Source organism: Malaya genurostris, chromosome 3 (assembly GCF_030247185.1).
Source record: "Malaya genurostris strain Urasoe2022 chromosome 3, Malgen_1.1, whole genome shotgun sequence".
In the NCBI taxonomy this organism is placed as follows: Eukaryota; Metazoa; Arthropoda; class Insecta; order Diptera; family Culicidae; genus Malaya; species Malaya genurostris.
Genome location: NC_080572.1, coordinates 291216257 through 291241952, shown reverse-complemented (window position 1 = coordinate 291241952; position 25696 = coordinate 291216257). Strand labels below are relative to the sequence as shown.

At 40.5% G+C, this 25696-nt stretch overlaps 2 protein-coding genes across 3 annotated transcripts; both read left to right on the top strand.

Moving 5' to 3' along the window:
* The first annotated feature begins 6016 nt into the window (after nucleotides 1–6016).
* LOC131435483 (activin receptor type-1) lies at nucleotides 6017–24479 on the top strand. 2 transcript variants are annotated; one of them, XM_058603411.1, is made up of 10 exons: nucleotides 6017–6143; nucleotides 6901–7009; nucleotides 7384–7419; nucleotides 7660–7958; nucleotides 8027–8247; nucleotides 8315–8529; nucleotides 8583–8805; nucleotides 8866–9053; nucleotides 9118–9343; nucleotides 22934–24479. In XM_058603411.1, exons 1-10 carry the CDS (start codon nucleotides 6089–6091, stop codon nucleotides 23090–23092), a joined length of 1731 nt encoding a protein of 576 aa, XP_058459394.1. In that variant the 5' UTR covers nucleotides 6017–6088; the 3' UTR covers nucleotides 23093–24479. The 2 variants fall into 2 exon arrangements, with proteins under 2 accessions (XP_058459394.1, XP_058459395.1); XM_058603412.1 differs by lacking the exon at nucleotides 7384–7419.
* LOC131435485 (NADH-ubiquinone oxidoreductase 49 kDa subunit-like) lies at nucleotides 11447–22927 on the top strand. Its single transcript, XM_058603413.1, has one exon. It carries the CDS (start codon nucleotides 21410–21412, stop codon nucleotides 22802–22804), a length of 1395 nt encoding a protein of 464 aa, XP_058459396.1. The 5' UTR covers nucleotides 11447–21409; the 3' UTR covers nucleotides 22805–22927.
* Nucleotides 24480–25696: the final 1217 nt, after the last annotated feature.

Genomic DNA, 25696 nt, shown 5'->3' with positions numbered 1-25696 from the left:
ACACCAAGATCTTTGACGCATGTCGATCTACTAATCATGAATCCTTCAAGATAATATTCGAATTTGACTGGTTTTCCTTGTGAAAGTAATGATTGAGCACTTCTCGGGATTCACTATCATATGATTGGTTTTGCACCAATTCGCAAAGATTTCCAATTGCCGTTGAAGGAATGCCGCATCTTCTGAGCTGCGGATGGTATTATAGATCTTGAGGTCATCAGCGAAAGAAACTCGTGGTCCATCCAGACAAAGTTTTACATAATTGAAGTACAGTAAGAAAATCAAAGGGCCAAGATGACTCCCCTGTGGAATTCCAGACGTTGCAACAAATTCTTCGGAAACACAATCATCAATTTTGATAGTAAGACGTCGACTGCTGAGATATGATTGTATCCATTGAATGACGTTTGCACCAAAGCCGAGTCGATTTAATTTTGCAATTGTGTGTCATGATTGATTTTATCGAAAGCAGAAGAGCGATCTGTATAGATAACGTCCGTCTGCAACCCGTCTGACATAACGTTTGTTATGTAAGATGTGAAAGATACGAGGTTAGTAGCTGTTGAACGCTTCGGCATAAACCCGTGTTGAGTATCATCAATGTACTGCTTGCAATGGTTAAAAATTTGAGTCAGAATGACTTTTTCGAATAATTTAGGAATTGCGCTAAGAGAAGTGATACCGCGGTAGTTGTTCATATCGCTTTTGTCGCCTTTCTTGTAAACCGGATACATAAACGAAGCTTTCCATAAATCCGGAAACACTGCTGTAGTTAATGAGGTTCTGAATGAACGATAAAGTGGTGATATTATTCCAGCCGAACATTTCTTCAAAATAACTGCCAGTATGCCATCTGGTCCTGCAGAACTCGAAAACTTCAATCCAGCGATAGTTATCTGTACCGAATTCACGTCTATGTCAATGGAGTGCAAAAAGCAATCAGATACCGGAACGTTGATTGCCGCTCGTTCGATTTGCTGTGGGGATAATGTTTCAGTAGAGAAAACACGAGCGAATTGTTCCGAAAAGAGCTGACAAATTTCTTGAGTACTCGAACCGGTACGCTCACCGAATCGCATTAACGATGGTAATCCAAATTCCTTCCTTTGCTCATTCACGTGCTTCCAGAAAGCTTTTGGGTTAGACTTTATCCTATGCTGTACCTTCTTTAAATAATTGGTATGGCAGCGCTTCACGGTTTTCTTGTATAACTTATTTATCTGAATATAATTATTAAGCAAAATGTAACCTCCATACTTGAAGTATCGTGTCAGAGCAGCTCTTTTGGATGTTTTCAGATGTTTCAATTCAGCGGTTAGCCACGGCGGATGTTTGGAATGTCGGACGGATCGTTTCGGAACAAAGTAATCAATCGCGTAGATTAGTACATTGGAGAAGGGTTGTACAGCTGCGTTAACATCATCATTGTCGAGAATGTCATCCCAATCGATACTCATTAGGAAGGCAGTCATGCTATTATAGTCGGCTCTATTAAAATTATAGCTGATGATGCTGGAGGGGGCGCTATCATGAGTTAAACGTTTAGTCTCGAGTACGATGTGTAGCGGAGGATGATGTCGAACACATTCCACTAGAGGAGACGGCGCAACGCAAATGTTGGGTGCGATATCGGTTTTACTGGAGAAGCAAAGGTCGAGCATTCGGTCATTCTCATTAACGATGTGGTTGAATTGCCGCAGCAAGTTGAGATTATAACCGTCGAGCAAGGTAGTTATGCTAGCGTGAAATGCTGAAAGTGCGGGATCAGCAAATAAAAATCCATCAGAAGTGGCACACCAATTCAAACTAGGGAAGTTAAAGTCTCCAACAACCAGAATTTCGTCGATGAGCAGCGCTTGATTAGATGCAATTTCATGCAATGACTCGATATGTGCCGTAATCAGCGACACATCACGACATCGATCCGGGGGAATGTAAATCACGCAAATGAAAAGCGAGAAATCAGCCAGTTGAACACGAACCCACACCTGCTCGACACAACGTCCCGGTGTGCTCTCAACCAGTTGAGCTTTTAAACGACGGTGAATCCCGATGAGCACTCCGCCTCCTATGCTCTTCGAACTGTTATGGGAGCTGCGATTGGTACGAAAAACTTCATAATTTGACCCATATCCCAGGACGGATATCGTATTTTCGTTGAGCCACGTTTCCGAAAGAGCAATGATGTCGTAACAATCATCCGCGCATGCCAATCGGTAATCGTCAATGCATGTATTAACGCCACCTACATTTTGGTAGTAAACATACAAATTGGAAGAACGACTGAAAACGGAAAGCGGGTCAGTGCTGGAAGCGTTCACACCAGGCTCATACTTGCCGTCAAGAGTGGTTTGGAAGACCCCTTCCACGCTCCCACGCACAGGACCGGGACTACTGGTGAACGCAGGCTGCAGAGGCTCGACTGTGGAGGGCGTATCAGGGACTTCCATGAAGCAGATTTCAGTGCGTCCTAGTGCAACATCTATTTGTGCGGTACGCTCAACACTAGAGCAAGACAGCAGCAGGTTAGGTACCGGAGGATGACAACTGGAAATGCGAAACAGGTCAACACTGGAAAGCGGCTCATCGTAACTATACTTGCCATGAAGTGATGAAGTGATGATTCTCTCATCACACTCGCACACAGGACCGGGACGACTGGAGTACGCTGGCTGGAATAGCTCGACTGTGGCGAGGGGCTCGAGAACTTCCACAGTAGCAACTACATCGCGTCCCAGTAAACTCTCCTCATCGTACGATCACAAATCATTTGTTATTCTAGGTAGTGTTCGCAACAACGACATCGATGGCGAAGAACCGGGCACCATTTCTGCGGCTGTAGCATCGTCGGGAGTTGGCGGTAGGACACTGATTGGCGGGCACCAGATGTTCTGGTTGCGATTGTCCTCAAACTCGCGGAAAAGTACACCTTGGGGCCACGAATCTGGATCAAGTGCAGCGTCGCAAAATTTAGGGAGCAGTCCGACTTTGAAAGAAACGAAATTCAGGCTATTGACGTCGATTCCTTTTTTCACCAACGGTACAACCTTAATCTCGTCTTTACAATTGAGACTGCCTCTAGTTATCTGTTCTACCATTTCTTTGGTAACGCTAGGATGAAACCGGGACAAATAAATCCACACTAACGGAGATGATGAAACCGTTTGAATGTTGCAGTTATCAACGTGTTTCCGCCCAGAAAGTTCGTATCCGTCTTCGCGACGACGCTTAGCAGTGGGATGAGATAAATCAGTGTTTGTAACACTCTTATCGTTTTTTTGTCCCGGTGTGGAAACAGATACTTTGCGGGTAAGACGAGATATTTGCTGGCTATTTTTCGAAATTTCGACCTTCAGCTCAGCACACACCGATTCCATCCTCTCGGAAATCGCCGAAATCGCACATCCAACAGAAGATATAGACTCCCGGAAACGAGCGAGTTTCATCAATTTGCAGCACTGATCACACATCCAAAACAAATTGGGGTTTTCAGAAAGTACCTTCAAGAACGGTCTGTTGAATCCAGCACACTTCATGTGGACCACATGATTGTAAAAACCCGAGCACGAAATGAAATCCTCATCAGAAGTGACGGTTTTGGCACACCGATCACATGCATTGGTCATATCGCAATGATCTGAGACAGATGACATTGAAACACAGATGGCCCTGCAGTCACGTAAAAGCTCTGGGAACTGGATGTCTTACTGATGTGTTGACTATGATCAGTTATATTGTGCACTCAATGATTCACCAACGGCTGCAAAAAACTGATCGAAAAACACTCTCCAAGCACTGCACTCCAGAACCAGATAGAAGCCAACCAAATTAGCAACCGAGTAGCGGACCCCAAACAGAATATAAACGTTCAATAACCAAAAAAAAACAAAAATTTACTAGAGCTCACGGCACAGCAACAATGGCGGTAAGTTGTTTACCGTTCGCAAGAAGGTGCGCCAGCTAGTCTACAATGGCTAAGTACACGCAGAGAAATGGAGCTTGTTTAAAATAACAAATCGGTTAGTAGATTTTCAAATCCGATTCATGTTAATTTCAATCTAGAATATGATTGTTTTAAACCATTTTCTCCCTTCAACATCAACAAAGATCTCTGTTCAATGTGAATAAATATTTTGGTCTTGCCAAACGAAAAAAATAATTGTTCCAGCTGATTTTATTGTTGAAATAATTCATCAATGTATTGCGTATCAATAAAAGCAGAGTTGATTTTATTCGCAATATCTATGTTGATTCAAGTCTGCTTTATCTTTATGTTAAGAACAAAATTTATTCATTTTATCTGTTGTCTTATTTGTGTAATGATACAACAAAGTTTATTGTTCAAAAGAACCATACCAGTCCTATTTCTTATAAACCAGAGTCGTTTTTTCAATCGTGAATGAACAGAAAAGTTTTTTACGCGTTTCAAAAGTAAAATTTTACCTGCTTATATATTTTTCATCGGGCTTTTCATCAATCCAAGCGTAAGTATTGATAGTTAATAATATTAGAAACTACAATAACACGCTTTCTTAACAACATATATTTGATGCAGGTTATCTCTATCTTCACCAGAAGGGCACCGGGAAAGGGTACCGAATCATTGAATACTATAAAAAGTAGTATTGGATTGATTGTGGTATGTAGATAAATATTATAAATGTATGGAATATAAATGTAATTGAAATTCCTTACAAATATATAAATTGAAGAAAAATGTACCAACAACAAGCGTTCAAATTATTTCGAAAGAAATCATTTTACTCGTAAAAACAAAACAAAATGAATATTTTTTTCAAACAAAAGCGTAAGTTGAAATACTAATCATTTCAAGTTGATATCTTATCATTTATTTCAACTGCCAAGTTTATAAATTCAAAACACTATAAATATTACCTTTATCCAAAATTAGTTCATTTTAAACTGATTTTGCAAGTTGACTTTACTATGAAATTGTTTGTCAACAAATTGACAGGAACGCACAAGTAAAATATTTGTTGGTATTAACAATTTATATTTATAGAAACAGTCCACTGAGCAAAATCAAATACCTAGTTTTGTTGTTTCAAGCAACAATATTTGCTATATTAATTATTTTTCTCTGCGTGTAGTAAATGTTGAGAATAATTCTATGTTGTTGTAGTCTAATATTATCAGTATATCGAATAAAATTTTAATATCTTACACTTGTCAATTATTTACAGCGAAATCAAAGTGTGTCCATACTTTCTGGTACAGTCTTTAGCCCTCTCAGTAGGCCGTTCTATTTTGTTGGTCGTTGAGCGCTTGTTGAACGACTAACTGCACGAAATATTTGTTCCGTTTGTTGGTGTTTTTTCTCTTGCAAAAATTGTGTGAAAATTAGGTGTTACCTTCATATAGAAAGAAGATTTGTTGTTATTCTACGTGAAGTAGAAGTATTGTATAGGTATGTAGTGTTAGTTTAAAAAAAACTCATAAAATATGGCTCAACAGTGGACCTCTGTCTGCCGGGTTTGTTGAACAAAAAAAATAGCATTCGGTTCAACGGTCTGTTTCAAAATCGGCAAACGAAGGTCCCGTGTTGGCCTCCCGTTGAACGATTGATCGGACTTTCATTACACCAATGATCCAACGTATTGGACCAATGAAGGACCACCGTTGAACTTTTTTTTCTAAGAGCGGAGGAATAGACAATGCTAATCAAGGTAGACTAAGAGTGGCTATAACCAGAGAGACGACTTCTCATCCGTAATGTTGGCAACAATTCAAAACATTTTATCCGAAATGTTGGTAGTTTCGTTAGCTTTACATTGTAATTGATAGCAAACTCAAACAGCTCCGCATTTACTTTTAATTTATATTGAATTTCACAAAGAACTTCAAATCAAAATTCGTTTGTTTGTATTCGTTTCAGAAATTCATTCCGAATTGCACATGTGATTTCGGGGAGAATGAATATTTCTGAAACACCCCTCGTAAAAATGCGGTGAAAAACAGGCTGTAACAAAACAACCTACAACACTGCTGTCAACTGCTGCTGAATAAACAGCAAACGGAGAAACGACGAAAGAAAAATCTTACAAAAAAGGAGCAAAAGAAAGTCAAGATGGTGTTTGCAAAGTTCAGTTTTATTTTACTGCTAGTGTTTAATTACGTGCAAGGTAATTATGTTTTCGGGTTCTAATCGATGGTTGAAGACGCACCGAATTGAAATCATTCGCGAATCAGATGCATAAAGTGATCGTATTGAGAGAAAATCGAGTTTCAAAATCCCATTTGGTGTACCACCTTCGCACTTTTTTTTATTTCCCCTACTGGATGCAATTCGATGCACCTTCAGTATAGTGAATGGCTGCAGCTGACAGAACAGTCTTACCAGGAAAAGAAGCTTTTTCTCCAAAGTTGACTTGCTTGTATAATTGAAGAAATGTTTTTCGTTTAATTGGGAGGATCAAGAAAATGAAGTTATAGTATTGTTTCCCCCTGTCGGATTGGAGCAAAACGGGACTTTCTCAGTTCTGTAGAACCAAAAGAGGAATACAGTCAGATATCAAGATTATTTTTCTTTTCTTCCGCTTTATGCGTACTGCTACTCAATCCAGACATGACTCCTCCAAGTCGCGACAGTGTGGAATCTCGGTGCGGATCAAGTCCAAAGAATAAGCGACGATCAGGCGTCGAAGTCTCGATTTTGGTTTGGTTCCTATGTTGGTGTTAGAGAAAGAGAAGAAAAATGATCATCGCAACGGCAATAGTAAAATCATTTGCGTCGTTTTTCATCATTCTGGTGTCGTTTCGTTTGTTTATGTTCTACCCGTTTGAAAGTGTTGACAACGAAATGGAATTGTTGCACTCAACAAGATTTTTTGCCAAAAATCAAATCAAAATTTAACTGACACTCGATTTTCCCACCGCCAGCCGACATGCACGGGAAGCTGCTGGACGAGACGGAGGAAACGATGGACCTGGAGGCGTATCATCCAAATCGCGATCTTCCAATACAGAACTCGATCGTGTCTCATCAAAGGTGAGTAACCGCTCCGTGTTTCGCTTTCGCATTTGGTGGTGTTTGTTGGCAAAGGATAGGTTCTACTAAAACCAAGGTTTGACTTCTCTAAAACTCTGTTGGAGGCTGATTAAAGTTAGATGCTTCGAAGATAAGTCGAGAGCCGAACTGTTTTGTTATGTTTGATGCACGGAACAGTGTTAGTAATCAATGTAAAATTTCCGTCATATGTTTATGATAATTCATTTCCTGTTTGAGTCGACGAAGAACTCAGAAGTGGAATCGATTTGTTGCATTTGTTTAGAGATTCAGTAACAAACATTTTATTGGAGTTCTTATTCCAAATAACACAATTGCGTCTAATTTATTCTTCAATTCATTGTTTGCCCCAAAAGGAGACACTCGAAATCTAAAAGACGGATGAAACGAAGGTAAATTTAGCCGTTTTGGAAGCAATACATAATTCGCTTTACCTTTGAGTTGTTCAATGATTTGTTGCGATTTTTTGACTGCTGAAATTTTAGTTCAGTGAAACATTTTTCGTGAACTGTTTTTTATGTTCACATTCTAAAAATATATTTTTTTCGTTAGGTTCGTTACATTTTTGAGTATTGTTTTCCATGTGTTTTCATCAGCTATTGAACTAATCGTTTCACTCATCCTCCGGCCAGATATAAGTGCTATAGCTGCGAGCCGCCCGACTGCCTGGACACGACGGCTCATGCCCATCTTTGTCAGAATGCGATCCAGTGTTGGAAGTCACGAATCCGCGATCAGTTCGGTCACGAAAGTGTTTCCCGCGGATGTACGACCATGCACGAGCAGCTGCCGCTGTACTGCAATCAAAATCTGATGACCAGCAGCGGTCCGAAGAAGCGACACGCCACCGGAACGTACAACATCGAGTGCTGTACGGGGGATTACTGTAACAATGGAAGCTTCCCGGCGCTGCCACCAATCGAATATCCGAGTGAGTTGTGCGGTTCGTACAGCTACGCTGTGTTCATTTAACCAAAAAACCTTTAATACCTATTTTAGATGATGTAACGAAGCTGGAGTCGTCCTCGTACTTAGTTAAAGTGATCTTAACTTTCATAAGTGCATTCGCTGTGGTCGCCATTCTTGTGTTTCTCTATTGTTTCCTCCGGCGGCGAACAAATCAAAAACGGCTGATGGTTACCAGGAGCAAACATGATCCGGAAACGTACTACGCAAGTGATGAAATTCGAGCTACCAGTGCTGGCGACAGTACTTTGAGGGTAAATTTCTTCAGAAAAAAAACTGTTAAATTAAAGTAGAATTCAACGGATACGGTTTTATTGCCAGGAATACCTACAACACTCGGTAACCTCCGGATCGGGCAGTGGTTTACCGTTGCTGATCCAACGGACCTTGGCCAAACAGGTGTCTCTGTTCGAGTGCATCGGCCGAGGAAGGTACGGCGAGGTGTGGCAAGGTGTTTGGCATGGTGAAAAAGTGGCAGTGAAAATATTCTTCTCCCGTGACGAAGATTCGTGGAAGCGTGAGACCGAAATTTACAGGTACTTTGGAAATATTCGATATGGTAAAAGATTATGATCGAACTCCATTTCAGCACTGTTCTACTGCGGCACGAAAATATTCTCGGCTACATTGGTTCCGACATGACGTCCCGTAATTCGTGCACCCAGCTGTGGTTGATCACCCACTACTACCGGCAAGGATCGCTGTTTGATCATCTGAACCGGACTGCCTTAAGCCACAATCAGATGGCTAACATTTGCCTCTCGATTGCCAACGGTTTGGTACATCTGCATACCGAGATCTTTGGAACTGAGGTAGCGTCGCAGAAATTCTAAATTTTACTATTTTTATATTTGTTTGTTTGTTGTTCGCAGGGCAAACCAGCAATCGCTCACCGTGACCTGAAAACAAAAAATATTCTGGTACGCAACAATGGTACCTGTGTGATAGCCGATTTTGGCCTTGCAGTGACCCACAGTCAGACGACGAACAAGATCGATATGGGCAATACGGCACGGGTCGGAACCAAGCGATATATGGCACCGGAGGTGCTGGACGAAAGGTTCGCAACTGTTATTTTATTCGTATGGAAATCGATAATTTTTGTTTCACCTTCCCTCCGATAGTATCAATTTGGAATGCTTTGAGTCACTGCGTAAGGCCGATATCTACGCAATCGGACTGATATTCTGGGAAGTCTGTCGACGGACACTGTCGAACGGTATTGCCGAGGATTACAAGGTACCTTACTACGATTGTGTGACGTCCGATCCCAGCTTCGAGGAGATGCGCAAGGTCGTCTGTGTGGACAACTACCGGCCCTCGATACCGAACCGATGGTCGTCGGATCCGGTAAGTGCTTTGCTTGTTTAATCATTATTTTTATAGTTTAATTGTTTAGTTGTTTCAAGGAGAACCTTCCTCAAGTTAACCGAAATTTTACTACTCATTGAGCAGAGAGCAGAAGACGGATTAAAAGATATTGCAATAAATCAACCAGCAACCAATCAATTTGATTGATTCACACTAGTCTACCAACAAATTACACTCACTTCGCTTAACGTTCCTGAATTTAATTATTCTTTAAACATTGACATTAATATTGACGACGATTCTATTCGGACACAATCGTTTGCTTGAAGGTTTCTACCTCCTCTGGCCCAGACGGTTTACCGACAGTTTTTTTTGTCGATTATTTCGGATGTCACTCTGTAAATAAGTTTTTCCCAACTTATGGAAATCTTCTTTTATGTTCCTAGTGTATAAGAAAAGTGACAAATATGTGAACAATTACCGTAGCATCACTTCGCTTAGTGCAGTTCCTAAGCTGTTTGAAAAGGTTATTCTGACACCGATTTTCAACCACAGCAAGCAATATATGGTCGATACTCAACGTGGTTTCAAGCCTTACATGTCCTACGTGACTGATGGTATATCAAAAGGTTTACAAACACACTCTATTAACTGACTGATCTTTTCTCTGCCTTCGGTATAATTAACCACAATATAAAAATTGCTAAATTGGGAAGACTTGGATTCGGTTCTACCATCATTCGATGATTGCAATCATATCTTATGCAATTCCGCCCGCAGGGTAGCCATCTCGGGATTTTCAATATTTTTACTGTACTTCAACGACTTCAACTTTACTCCAGAGGGTCCTCTTCAATCGTTTGCTGATAACGTTAAGATCTACTATTACATTCGAAGCCCAGAAGATGCAGGTTTTCTGCAACGACAGTTATTGAGCTTCGCCGAGTGGTGTAAATTTAACCGTATAAAATAGAATCCTGACAAATGCTCGACCATTACGATCTCGAAGTAAAAAAAGTACGGGTGTGTAATGTCAGAGACATAACTGGATGTCGTGAATACGAATATGACACGCTTTATTTATACTTCCGAATTCGAATTGGTAGTTGATCGGTTATTTGAATTGTGCAACTTTCCCTTTTTTCATTACCAGAATTTTAAACGATGCGCCTAGACTAAATTACAGATTAGTTACATTAAACATTCTGAGACGCAAATAAATATGAAATAAACAGTATAGTTGTTTATAAAGGGTGATTTTTTAAGAGCTTGAGAACTTTTTTAAACAATAAAACGCATAAAATTTGCAAAATCTCATCGGTTCTTTATTTTAAACGTTAGATTGGTACATGACATTTACTTTTTGAAGATAATTTCATTTAAATGTTGACCGCGGCTGCGTCTTAGGTGGTCCATTCGGAAAATCCGCTTTTTTATCGACAAATTTTGTTCAGCGATGAGGCTCATTTCTGGTTGAATGGCTACGTAAATAAGCAAAATTGCCGCATTTGGAGTGAAGAGCAACCAGAAGCCGTTCAAGAACTGCCCATGCATCCCGAAAAATGCACTGTTTGGTGTGGTTTGTACGCTGGTGGAATCATTGGACCGTATTTTTTCAAAGATGCTGTTGGACGCAACGTTACAGTGAATGGCGATCGCTATCGTTCGATGCTAACAAACTTTTTGTTGCCAAAAATGGAAGAACTGAACTTGGTTGACATGTGGTTTCAACAAGATGGCGCTACATGCCACACAGCTCGCGATTCTATGGCCATTTTGAGGGAAAACTTCGGAGAACAATTCATCTCAAGAAATGGACCGGTAAGTTGGCCACCAAGATCATGCGATTTGACGCCTTTAGACTATTTTTTGTGGGGCTACGTCAAGTCTAAAGTCTACAGAAATAAGCCAGTAACTATTCCAGCTTTGGAAGACAACATTTCCGAAGAAATTCGGGCTATTCCGGCCGAAATGCTCGAAAAAGTTGCCCAAAATTGGACTTTCCGAATGGACCACCTAAGACGCAGCCGCGGTCAACATTTAAATGAAATTATCTTCAAAAAGTAAATGTCATGTACCAATCTAACGTTTAAAATAAAGAACCGATGAGATTTTGCAAATTTTATGCGTTTTATTGTTTAAAAAAGTTCTCAAGCTCTTAAAAAATCACCCTTTAATAGCATAATGGTGGCTCTGAAAAGAACCTTTTATGAAAGCGTTAGTGATGGAGAGTGACGAGTTGAGTTCGAATTCCGATGGATACCGCTGACTTCCTTCATCTGTTTCTAGGCTGACCAGGCAGTTGTCCGTGGGTGCGATACAGATATGGTTTGTGTAGGTACAGCGTTCGCAACCGATTACAATCTTTCAGTAAAGGAAACTTCAAATTGCTGGATTGATCAATGATACAATAGACCTGTGATATGAAAATGGGCCGTATAGAGTACAGTTAAGACAAATTTCGCATAATTCTTTGAAAGGATTATTATGATTCTAAAAAGAACCGATTTGAAGAATTCTGCAATTAGAAACTAGATCTGAGTTCAAGAACTAAATTCAGAACTTAGAACAGACTCAGAATTCAGTTGGATTTTAGTTCTAGAACTACAATTTCGATACTGAAATCAGTTCCGGAATTATTTTTCAGAATCCAGTTCAGCACGCATACTCTGAACTAATCTCTGAAACTTGAAGACGATTTTTCGCCATGACTGCCAAAATGGGTTGTATAGAGTACAGTAAAGTAAAATTCCGCATAATTCTTTAGGAGAATTATTATGGTTCTAAAAAGAACCGAATAGGATCCTGAGCTCAAGACCAATAACAGACTCAGAATCCAGTTTCAATTCTAGAACTACAATTTCGAAACTCAAATCAGTTCCAGCACGCAGGCTCTGAATTCTAAACCTATATTGCGGAGCTAAAATCTGAAACTTGAACTTCTCGTTACGACTACCGAACAGCAAATGAGAGTTGCGACCTGAGCGTTTGAGGTTTTAACCACGCAGAAGGTGCACTCTCCGTTGCTGCTGGTTGATGATTTCACTCCCACGACGTCTGCTTCCATCGAACGCACGAAAAGAAATGGTCGATTTTCGACCACGGTTCCCCTTTTATACTCAGTCAGTTGAAGATATGTGCCTGACTACCTCAAAATCGTCGTGCTTGCGCGAAAAACCCAAGCAAAAGTAAAGAGTTTTCCGCGCTGTTTTCAAAGTTTGAGAAAACTTCATTTTTGAGTTGTTTGTGGTTATCTCACACAGTTCAAAATATTATTCCAAATTCCTGATCATATTTTTGATGAAATGCTTACCTTACCTTACCTAACAGCTATAGTCCTGAGGTATCCTTTGCTGTACGTACGAATACGTCTCCACATAACTCGGTCCATGTCTGCTCTTCGCCAGCCACTGAAGGCACGGATGCTTCGGAGATCACCCTCCACGTGATCGATCCACCTTGCTCGCTGCGCTCCTCTTTTTCTTGTATCAGTCGGATTAGATTCAAGAACTATTTTCACTGGGCTGTCGTCCGACATCCTTATCACATGCCCAGCCCGCCGTAGACGTCCGATTTTAGCTGTCCGTACGATAGGTGGTTCTCCTAGCAGATGTTGCAATTCGTGATTCATACGCCGTCTCCATCTGCACTCCGCCATAGATGGTCCTCAGTACATTTCTTTCGAGAACACTGAGGGCGCGTTGGTCCTCTGCCAACATAGTCCAGGTCTCGTGGCCATAGAGAACAACCGGTCTAATTAGCGTTTTGTAGATGGTCAATTTCGTGCGGTGGCGTACTTTTCTCGATCGGAGGGTTTTTCTGAGTCCAAAAAACGCACGATTCTCTGCCAAAATACGTCTCTGTATTTCTCTGCTGGTGTCATTATCGGCGGTCACCAGTGAGCCCAAATACACGAACTCGTCAACCACCTCGATATCGTCACCGTCTATCAATATTCGTGTTGGGAGGAGTAGTGTTTCTTCTCTAGAGCCTCTTCCTCTCATGTATTTGGTTTTCGACGCATTTATGGCCAGTCCGATATGCCTAGCTTCAGCTTTCAGTCCGATGTAGGTTTCCGTCATCTTCTCAAGGTTACGTGTCACAATATCAATATCGTCAGCGAAGCCAAAAAGTTGTACGGACTTTCGGAAGATCGTGCCACTCGTGTCGATCCTCGCTCTTCGAATCACACCTTCCAGGGCAATATTGAACAAGATACAGGAAAGTCCATCACCTTGACGTAACCCTCTCCGAGATTCGAAGGGACTCGAGAGCGTCCCAGATACTCGGACGTAGCCCATCACTCTATACATCGTTGCTTTGACCAATCGCGTCAGTTTATCCGGGAAACCGTATTCGTGCATTATCTGCCATAGCTGTTCTCGATCGATTGTGTCGTATGCCGCTGTATTCATTACACTTCTGGCGCAGGCTCCAGTAAATCCCGCTTGGTACGGCCCTACGAATTCCTTAGCTATTGGTGATAGACGACGGCAAAGGATTTGGGAGAGTACCTTGTAGGTGGCGTTCAGCAATGTGATTACGCGGTAATTGCAACAGTCTAACAGTTCGGTTGAAAAGTTCGTATCGTTTAATAGAAACACACATTTTTTTTGCCAAAATTCGTTTTTATTATTCGACATAATTGCCATCAGAGGCGATACAGCGATTATAGCGATTTTCTAACTGTTCGATACCATTATTGTAGTACGATTTGTCCTTTGCCTCAAAATAGGCCTCAGTTTCAGCGATTACCTCTTCATTGCTTCTAAATTTTTCACCAGCGAGCATTCTCTTGAGGTCTGAGAACAGGAAAAAGTCACTGGAGGCCAAATCTGGAGAATACGGTGGATAAGGGAGCAATTCGAATCCCAATTCGTTCAATTTCAGCATGGTTTTCATCGACTTGTGACACGGTGCATTGTCTTGATGAAACAAAACTTTTTTCTTCTTCAAATGAGGCCGTTTTTTTTTTTTTTAATTTCGTCCTTCAAACGCTCTAATAACGCTATATAATAGTCACTGTTGATGGTTTTTCCCTTTTCAAGGTAGTCGATGAAAATTATACCATGCGAATCCCAAAATACAGACGCCATAACCTTACCGGCCTATTGTCGAATCTTTCCACGCTTTGGGTTCGGTTTATCGCGTGCAGTCCACTCAGCTGACTGTCGATTGGACTCCGGAGTGATGTGATGGAGCCATGTTTCGTCCATTGTTATATATCGACGAAAAAAATCGGTTTTATTTCGATATAACAGCTCCAAACACTGCTCAGAATCATCAATTCGTTGTTGTTTTTGATCGTTTGTGAGCTCACGCGGCACCCATTTCGCACAAAGCTTTCTCATATCCAAATATTCGTGAATAATATGTCCAACACGTTCCTTTGATATCTTTAGGGTGTCAGCTACTTCACTTTACGGTCATTGAAAATAATTTTGTGGATTTTTTTCACGTTTTCATCGGTAACAGCCTCTTTTGGACGTCCACTGCGTTCATCGTCTTCGGTGCTCATATGACCAGTACGAAATTTTGCAAACCACTTACGAATTGTTGCTTCGCCCGGTGCAGAGTCTGGATAACACTCATAAAGCCATTTTTTGGTATCGGCGGCACTTTTTTTCATCAAAAGTAGTGTTTCATCAACACACGAAATTCCTTTTTTTTTCATTTTTTTCACAATAACAAACTTAGCTTCACTCAAAATGCAATATCTCACAAACTAATAATCAGACAGCTGTCAAATTTATACACGTATCTTTTGAAGGTTGGTACTAACTGAAAATGGTATGGATTTAATTCTAGTGGCGCCCTCTCATAGAAACGATACGAACTTTTCAGCCGATCTGTTAGCTTATCGCCCTTTTTGTAGACGGGACATACCACTCCATCCATCCGTTCCTGCGGTAGAATCTCCTCCTCCCAAACCTTAGAAATCATCCAGTGCAACGCTCTAGCCAGTGCCTCTCTTCCATGTTTGAGCAGCTCGCATGGTAACTGGTCATTGCCCGCGGCTTTGTTGTTCCTCAGCTGGCCGATCTCCTCACTTATCTCCGACAGATCAGGTGCTGGGAATCTGTCGTCGGCTGAGCGTGCACCCAAATTGATTCCTGTGCCGTTCTCCGGATCTTGTGCTTTACCTGTCGATCACCTCACGTTCGTTCGTGAGAAGGTTACCACTGGTATCTCTGCATATTTCGGCCTGTGGCGTGTAGCCTCTATGTGAGCGGTTCAACTTCTCATAGAACCTCCGTGTGTCATTTGCGCGTTCCATCGCTTCGCGATCTTGGTCTTCCTGGTGGCGCTTTTTCTTCCGGAAAACCGTGTTCTGTCTGTTCCGCGCCTGTCTGTATCGTTCCTCGTTCGCTCTAGTGCGGTGTTGCAGTATCCTCGCCCTTGCTGCATTCTTCTCTTCGACCAACTGCTGACATTCGCCGTCAAACCAGTCATTTCCTCGATTCGATAACCTCGTACCTAAAACGGTTGTAGCAGTGCCACTTACGGCGGACCTTATGTTCCTCCAGCCGTCTTCAAGAGTCGCCGCGCCAAGCTGCTCTTCCGTTGGTAGCACTAGCTCCAGTTGTTACGCGTATTCCTCTGCAGTACGAATGCTACGTAGCTGCTCGAGATTGAGTCCCGGCATTCCTGTGCTACGAGTGTTGTGTACCGTCGATAGTTTTGAGCGCATACAAACCGCGACAAGGTAGTGGTCAGAATCAATATTGGCACTGCGGTAGGTGCGGATATTGATGACGTCGGAGAAGAATCGCCCGTCGATGAGAACGTGGTCGATATGATTTTCCGTATGTTGATCAGGTGATCTCCAGGTGGCTTTGTGGATATCTTTGCGGGGGAAGAAGGTGCTTCGAACTACCATTCCTCGATGGGCTGCAAAGTTCACGCATCGTTGGCCGTTGTCGTTTGTTACCGCGTGCAGGCTCTCCAGCCCGATCACAGGCCTGTACATTGCCTCACGGCCTACCTGAGCATTCATGTCGCCGATGACGAGTTTTACATCCCGCCGTGGACAGCTGTCGTAGGTTCGTTCCAGCTGCACGTAGAATGCTTCCTTCTCGTCATCGGGTCTCGTCTCATGAGGGCAGTGCACGTTGATGATGCTGTAATTGAAGAAACGGCCCTTGTTCTTCAATACTCACATTCTATCACTGATTGGCTGCCACGCGCTGGCGCATTTTGCCCAACACTACAAATCCCGTTCCTAGAACGCTGGTTGTGCCACAACTCTGGTAGAAGGTAGCCACTCGATGCCCACTTTTCCACACCTTCTGTCCCGTCCAACAAAGTTCCTGCAGTGATACGACATCAAAGCCGCGGATTTGAAGCTCATCATGCAGCATTCGGTCGTATACTGGGAAGCCAAGTGATTTGCAGTTCCATGTGCCAAGCTTCCAATCGTAGTCAGTATTTCAGATCTTGAATTCATACCGGGACAGATATGTGCCTGGCTACCAAAAACTGGTGTACTTGAACAGTCCATGAAAGTCTACGAAGGGGGAACGGGGGTTAAACCAGATTTTGGTGTACGTGGTTCATGAACAACATCGACCGTTTCAGGATCGTCCGTCGAATCAAGTCCAGTTACTATCACCGAGAACAAAGTTTTATTTTCTATTTGTATCATTTATTTATACCCGGCTTAATTCTACTTACGGTTGTTCAACGGGTTTGAAGTTTTATTTCATATTTACCGAGACGGAAATACTTGATAACTTGTACAATTAAACTAAAGGCTGATTTTTAAGAGGTATAGGATTTGATTAAAAAAAAAACAAAAAAATTGACAAAAAATGTGAAGTCTTTCTCCGACATCGGCCGGTATTCCACATATAAATATTGGCTTCAACTTCGTCAATCGTTGCTGATTTATTCTTGTAGACATGAGCCTTATGGTAACACTTCGCCGTGGTCAGGTCGAAGCGAGATAACTCAATGCTTTCTCTTGCTTTGTCGCCGAAATTTCACCCTAAATTGTAAATTTCTCCAACACTAACCCGATTCACGAAAAATCAAAAACATACGATTGTAGATAAATGATTTCACTATGCATTTGGCGAAAAATATCAGGAAGCAGTGTTTTCTTGTGTGTTGACATTGTGAGTGTGGGAAAGAATAAGGAAAAACTCATTCATTTTTACAACTCGCACGAAATCTTTCGATAAAAACGTTTATCAGGCACAATTTATATACGACTCGATAGAAAAACTAACTATCTAGAATCGTATGTTCTTTGAATTTCCGTTTTCTTCCCTGTTCTCTCGCAATTTTTGGTAAAGTGCGTGAAACCCCTGGATAGACAGCGAACTTCACCTGACCACGGCGAAGCGCTACCTTAACAATGGCCTCACAAGAAATAGTCCAAAGCCGTTCAATCACACGATCTAGGCGGCCAATTGACGGGCCCAAAACGTGAGATAAACTGTTCACCAATGGTGGCTCTCAAATTGGTCATTGTTTCCGGTGCCGTGTGGGATGTGGTACCGTCTTGTTGAAACCAAATGCAAGGTCTAATTCTTCCATTTTGGGCAAAAGAATCGTCGATCATCACACGGGTAGTGCTTGCCATTCACAGTAACGTTCCGCCCATCGTCGCCTTCGAAGAAGTACGGCCCGATGATGCCACCGGCCTATAATCCACACCAAACTGTGACTTTTTTTTGGAATGCATTGGTAGCTCTTGCAATGCTTCTGGCTTGTCTTCGCTCTACACGCTCTTTGAACATAACTCAAGGTTTGAGTTACGATTACTCAAATTCATAAACTGGAACAGTATATCAAAATTTGAGTATGGATTTGAGTAAAATAAACTCATTGCCATGAGTTCTCTCGCATTTATTCATATATTAGAGTAAGCGTTGAGTTTTTAAACATTTGAGTGAAAAAAATACTTCTTGTAGTTCAGTGCGTTTTCATTCTCCGAATATTCTTATCGAAATAAAGAATGCAAGAATACGTCGTTTTCCATTGCCGTTTCTAGATCCGGTTTTGAAAACATGAATCAACGTCAATCATCGATGTTTTGTGGTTTCATTTATGCTTAGTTAAAAGCCCAACATAGGGATATCAAAATAATTCAATTTTGACTCCAAACCGTTCAAAAGGAAACGGTTTTGAATCACTATTTTGCGCATTCAAAAGAAAGAAGAATAACTTTGTATATGAAAATAACGAAGGAAAGTTTTGAGAGCAAGGAACTCAAATTTTGAGTTGAACTTACTCAAATTTTGAACAAAATATTTTTTTCTTATATTAAGTAAAAATTACTCAAATTTTGACAATTTCGTCCCTTAACTCAAAAATGAGTAGATAGGTGGTAATTCAAGTTTAGAGTACGTGCACTTTTTATGAATTTGAGTGATGTGTCACTCTATTTTGAGTTATGTTCAATGAGGGTGTAGGTTCAACCAGAAACGATCTTCGTCGCTGAACACAATTTTTCGATAAAAAATACTTCAACTTTGCCAGCGCACATTTACCATATGTTAGATGTTTGTAAGTCGATTCATGATTAAGTTATAGACCAAACTGAACAAGTTTGAGAATGACTCAAGACACAATTTACGCGTAATCTGTCAAACACAGTGTTGCCAAAAAGATACCGGCAAAAAATTCACCCTTTAAATTCCAAAATTGATCTCACTCACTTTTCTCAGCGATGGTTTGACCGATTTCCACAAATTTAGACTCAAATGAAAAGTCTCGTGGTCCGAATCCGACCTCCGGTTTCGGAATTATAGTGGAAAATGTGGTAAAGATTGTGTACCCTTACTTAGGACTTTCACAAAAATATGTTAAACAAAATTCTAAATTGGTATCTCAACCAAATACAAATAGGGTAACAGAGGTATTTTGGCCCACTTTAGGATTGATTTTATTTTGGCCCACTTTGAATAAATATCCATCAAATGTTGTAATATCTTTGAAAAACCCTTCCGCAATAGGTAATTTAATGTGTTTACCTTCAAATTTATGTAACATGAGTTACTTCACATCAATTAAAATCGATAAAATCGATAAAGTTTGTTAGGTGGGCCAAAATATATGAAGTGGCCAAAATACCTCTGTTACCCTAATAATACCCCTAAGTCCCATATAAACGAACCGCCAATGTTTGGTTCACGGGCTGAACAAGTAAGCCTAGCAAATTACTCCCTTTCATTGCGATAGTTTGAAAATGTGGAAGGAGATCGTTTCTGGCAACGCTTTATGCTAGTTTCTACGATGCAAAACAAACTTGTTTGTTTATGTTTATCGTTGCTGTATTAAACTGCAACAATCAGTCTAAATATCACCGGCACTAGCACAAAAGATGAAAAATGAACACAAACACCCACGAATCTACAAATATCTATTATTGTTTAACTCACATTTCGCTTGTGATCTTGATAAAAACTGTAAAACTAAAAAAAAGATATAAACTGTTTGTTTATTTATTTTTCACTATAATAAACAGTAACTTGTTGGTGAACTTGTTCTTACCCTTCAGTGTTGCTAGTTTTATAGAAAACTCGTTAAAGTACATTGTCACTCTGACAGTGTATCATGACAGTGTACCGCACGATGCAAAATGTGTCCTTGAAAATTTGTCAAAGTATTCCGTATTATAATTTGTATTTGTCTCAACCACTGCCATACAAACCGATTCCGGCTATATTGGTTCCTGGTTTTCGATTAACGACGAGAGATAATAGTCATACACTCAAAAATTTGCTAGAAATGGCAGAACCGACGTTCCCAATCTTAAGTTCAAATGAAAGATCTTAGATTCAGCCTAAAATTAACATGAAAACTAGTCATATCACAATTTTTTTGCATATTTAACAACTCGTCGTTCCTAGTTAAATTGTCACCGTGAGAATACAACACGCTTAAAAATAGTTACTCAAAAATGAGTAAGATCTCACTCATCTACAGAAAAAGTGGAACAACTCTAATTTAGAGTAACTCCGAAGTTACTCAAATTTGAGTTCTTCCACTGGAAACGATATTTGGGTAAAATCTACTCATTTACTGAGTAATACTTTATTCGTACATGTACCAAAAATAGAGTAACTATCACTCAAATTTTGTGTGAAATTTTATTTCACATATACCAAATTTGCAAAAAAAATTGCTCCTTTTCTGAGTGTATTGTATTGTTAAATAATTGAACTCAATACTATATCAAGTGGTGGTCGCTTGGAGTAGTGTGTTATGCTCAGGCACCAATCATACACTTATTCCTCATTAATGACATTTGAGCATATTCCTTTCCATTCTAAAGAACAACACGAAGCTGATCATTCCGGTTTTTGCAGACACAACACCGTTTGTGTTGATCGACTCACCCTCGAAATACGCGTCTCACTAACAAAAAATACAACCTGTTGCTACAAATGGTTATTACAACTTTTAGACTTATTGCGAATGCGAATAGTAACAATAAAACGAGATTTTGCGTTAAACTCAAATTTAGAGTAGGAGTTACTCAATATCATTGATGATAACTACTCAATTTTTGACGTTTCCATGTATCATTTGAAAATGAGTAACTAGTACTCAAACTTTGAGTAACTTTTTCTAAGCGTGAAGTTAATAATTATGACATGCGTTGATAACAATTCTCGGTTGATTTTTCATTAGGGCGTATAAGCAAGTGACAGTTTCTCTTTAATCACTCTCTCTTTCGATTATTATGATGTGATTAAAAAGATTTTCTTCGATATTACTATTCTGTTTGAAAGTCGAAAGTTTCGGGTATCATTTCATGCAAAGAGTTGAGTGATAAACGTGGAAACCGCTTGGTAATTAATAGAAAAGAAAGTAAACAAACTCACTTGCTTATACGCCCTTTTGAAAAATTAACCGAGAATTAAGAAAATAACAAAAAAAATAACTGTTCATGAAAATCTTTACCTCTTAATGCGAAATCGATTTCTGCTTGGTTCATAAACCTGTCTTATGAATCGCTTTTCCTCAGTGTATGCCATTTTCGGAGAATCTAAGTAGGCGTCGATAAAAGAAAAAAAATATTTCGAAAAAACGTGCAATCCAAAAGTCCAAACATTCTTCACTTTTCCCCCCGTTGGAATTCGTCCGGACCAGATGTGGATTTGCAAGTTTACACCGGTTCAACGGGTTTTCGCAAAACTACCCAAACTCAACTACTGGTCGAAAAACGGAACGGTTTTCCAGCAAACACGCAACGCAGGAAATTGGTATCCGGATGCGGAATTTATCCAACAGTTCAATTCTGCGGTAATGTACCCACATGGAGTTACGGCCAAGTGGAAGATTCCTCCATGGAACAGCAAAATGGCTCCGGTGGAGAAGACGGTACGCAACGTAAGAATCAATTTTGGCCCACAACATCCAGCTGCGCACGGTGTTTTGCGCATGGTTCTGGAACTGGATGGCGAAACTGTGATGCGGGCCGATCCGCACATCGGTCTGCTGCATCGTGGAACGGAAAAGCTGATCGAATACAAGACGTACACACAAGCGCTGCCGTACTTTGACCGGTTGGACTACGTCTCCATGATGTGCAACGAGCAATGTTTTGCCTTGGCGGTGGAGAAGTTACTCAACATCGATATTCCACTGCGCGCCAAATACATCCGCGTGCTGTTCGGCGAAATAACGCGACTGTTGAATCACATTCTGTCGATTTCGACTCACGGTCTCGATATCGGTGCAATGACACCGTTTTTCTGGTTGTTCGAGGAGCGTGAAAAACTGATGGAGTTCTATGAGCGGGTTTCCGGAGCTCGAATGCATGCCGCTTACGTTCGTCCCGGCGGTGTCGCAATAGATATGCCGTTAGGTTTGTTGGATGATATCTACGAGTTCTGTGCTAAGTTTGGTGAACGATTGGACGAAGTGGAGGATGTTCTAACGACCAATCGGATTTGGGTTCAACGTACGCAGAATATCGGAGTTATTTCGGCTGAAGATGCCCTCAACTATGGCTTCAGTGGCGTAATGCTTCGGGGCTCCGGCATCAAGTGGGATCTCCGCAAATCGCAGCCTTACGATGCTTACGATCTGATGGATTTCGACGTACCGATCGGAACCAAAGGTGACTGTTACGATCGTTACCTGTGCCGTGTGGAAGAGATGCGTCAGTCATTGCGCATCATCGATCAGTGCATAAACTATATGCCAGCCGGTGAAATCAAAACGGACGACGCCAAGCTGACCGCGCCGTCTCGTGTGGAAATGAAGAGTTCGATGGAGGCATTGATTCATCACTTTAAACTGTTCACCGAAGGCTACCAGGTTCCACCTGGCACTACGTACACCGCCGTCGAAGCACCTAAAGGAGAATTCGGCGTCTACCTGGTGTCGGATGGTTCCAGTCGACCGTACCGCTGCAAAATCAAAGCTCCCGGTTTTGCTCATCTGGCTGCGATGGACAAACTCGGCCGGCATCACATGCTGGCTGACATTGTGGCCATCATGGGGACGCTGGATGTTGTGTTTGGTGAAATCGATCGTTAGGCACTGTTAATTAGTCTGTCAAATAAACTAACTATAGCAAAATTTCATCGGTTTTGTTTTCTCAAGTCTATTAAGGAAAAACAGTTATGTTCATTGCCCTAATTCATATTCATATTTTTTTCGTTCCAGCCTCTCGATGGCATGGCCAAACTGATGCGCGAATGCTGGCACGCAAACTCCAACGTTCGACTGACGGCACTGCGAGTGAAGAAAACGCTCCAGAAACTGACCCGATCGGACGAGAAGCTCAACTACGATCACGATTTCGATGGCGACATCTGTGTTTGATGACGGCCTCCCAATGTCAGTCTCCGAGGCGTCGTAATCCCTATCACCTGTGCACTGTGTGCTATTTTGCCTTCGATTGGCTACGAACAACAGCTGCTGCTGCTACTGCTGCTGCTGTTGGTAGAGAAAGTATCAGAAAGAAATATATCATTTTCGTAGTAAACATTACTCCATGTTCGAATGCGTTTGATCGATTGACGGTCGTAGATGATCTTACGAATGTTTGTAAGAATTGTCTATTGCGCCGGTGTTTCAAATGCGAGAAAAGAGATCATTCAAATCCGTCTCATAGATGTTCCAGTGAGTATACTACGCAATGCCTGTACATATTTTTACATACTTTTATTAGTCTAGGATTGTTGACCGTACAGATAACTCAATCTTGAATAAAATAGTGGGATTTCATTGCCGTATTTTAACTGTACAATTTTGCATTCAATTCGAAACTTTTTTCAGTTATACATTCATCCTTGGTTTCTGCAACAGGTTATCTACAGTAGGTTTTTTTTCAATAGGTTCTTTTTTCTACTTTCACAAATCACATTTGATTAACATTAACATACATTGAACATAGTTTAGTCTGTAACAGTCGAAATAGGATACAAAATCAGAAAATGTTCAGTATTATTAACTGAATGAAATATGATGATAGTAATAGAGAAAAGAAAAAAAAAACAATGCTATAAGCGAAAATATTAAGTGAACGTAATATTTACAAACACCAGAAATAAAAAAATAATAATTAAGATGAGAAATTCATCAAATCTTAGAAATAGAACCAATCTGTTGATCTTAGTTAATTACAAAACAATAACAACAAGTGATCGATTCCGATACCGGGACAATCTAGTTGCTTGAGAGCAATACATACTTTTTTTTTCTTTTGAAAATGAAATAGAAGAAAAAAAAGAAGAAACGTCCAAGTGCCATTGAATACATGATTAAATACTTCAATCGATTGAATTCGCATCCTAAAAATGAATTGCGTGTTGTAGCGAAGCAGTTTTGTACATAACACATTCACACTGACCGCGACTGGAGAAACAATTCGAAAAAAAGGTTGTTTCATACTCGATTCGGCACTTACCGTACTTCGGTAATCGGATTCCAAACCGAAGAGTGTTTTTTTTTCTTTTTGTATGGCTCTAACACACTTATGATAGTTTGAATTGCAGTTTTACTACATCAATAAAAAAATACGTACGTGCGAATATCGCCTTATTCGTGTAGCAACAAGAAAAGTATAATTTAATGCAAATATTTATATATCCATAGTTTTCTATTAACCCAGACAGAGTAAATAGATGGAAATTTTGTTTTCATCGGATAGCATTGTGTAAGTTGATTTTGAAAACCGAAGAAATAAATGATATATGTATTTAGTTTATATATTTTTCCGGAGTAATAGAATAAATAATCCGAAACATTCATCACCATACAAAAACTTCATACAAGTGGAGTTTTGGTTTTCTCTCACTCTCTCACTTTTTCATATACTTTATGAACCAACTGAGATATTTTCATTCTAAAAATCACATCACATATATCAGTGATTTTGAAAACTTGTGGCTCATGTGACTTAAGGTTTACTAGCTAAACTTTTAGCCTTGGTATGACGATTTTTTGAAGAATCCTCTCCAAAGTAAATTTCAACAGTTGGTTTCAATGCGGGAATAGAAAAATTTGCGAGATTATCTTTTTGGATTCAATAAGAGACAAAAATGCTTCGTCTCTCTTCGTTTATTTTTGATACGATCAATTACGAATGAGACAGTAAAAAAAAATGCGGGTGGGTAATGTCAGAGACATAACCAGATTTACGTGAAAACGAATATCAATAGCGCACTGAAATTCCAACTGTGCCCTTATTAAGCACGATATCATCAGGTACAAAGTGGGCTATATAAAACATATAATAGTAGTTGTTTTACAAAGCAGTGGAAATGTTCTGTGAATATTATTATTCCTTGAATTTAGAACCTATAGGAACAAACACAACTCAGATTAACCGTTATAGCATAATAAAAGAAAGCAAAATCATTTTACCAACACTTGCAGCAGTGGTGTTAAATATATTATAGAATGAGCCGTTGTTCAGACCTTCTGTCGGTTTTCCTTTAATAACTTTTTCTAAAAATGTAGGATTGTTTTGCGATCTTCGAAGGTTTTCCTCCTCGATAAATTTCCTATGAAAATAATACATGCACTGATTTATAGAGTTCATAGGTTGATTCCCTGTTCTACCTTTTTTATAAATATAAAAAATAGGTATAGAATTCGCTCAAACTTTAGAAAAATTTTAAGAGCCCGGAGGGCCGAATGTCATACCAATCGATTCAGCTCGACGAACTGCCCGTGTGTGTGTGTGTGTGTGTGTGTGTGTGTGTGTGTGTGTGTGTGTGTGTGTGTGTGTGTGTGTGTGTGTGTGTGTGTGTGTGTGTGTGTGTGTGTGTGTGTGTGTGTGTGTGTGTGTGTGTGTGTGTGTGTGTGTGTGTGTGTGTGTGTGTGTGTGTGTGTGTGTGTGTGTGTGTGTGTGTGTGTGTGTGTGTGTGTGTGTGTGGTTGTGTGTGTGTGTTGTCAACTAAGAGGTCGAGATCTCAGAGA

Excerpts from the sequence above, each read along its gene's own strand:
- LOC131435483 (XM_058603411.1), top strand. The coding sequence starts at position 6,089 with ATGGTGTTTGCAAAGTTCAGTTTTATTTTACTGCTAGTGTTTAATTAC. Across the intron at positions 6,144-6,900 it reads AGTGTTTAATTACGTGCAAG|CCGACATGCACGGGAAGCTG; the intron begins GTAATTATGTTT and ends TCCCACCGCCAG. Across the intron at positions 7,010-7,383 it reads TCGATCGTGTCTCATCAAAG|GAGACACTCGAAATCTAAAA; the intron begins GTGAGTAACCGC and ends TTGCCCCAAAAG.
- LOC131435485 (XM_058603413.1), top strand. The coding sequence starts at position 21,410 with ATGTGGATTTGCAAGTTTACACCGGTTCAACGGGTTTTCGCAAAACTA.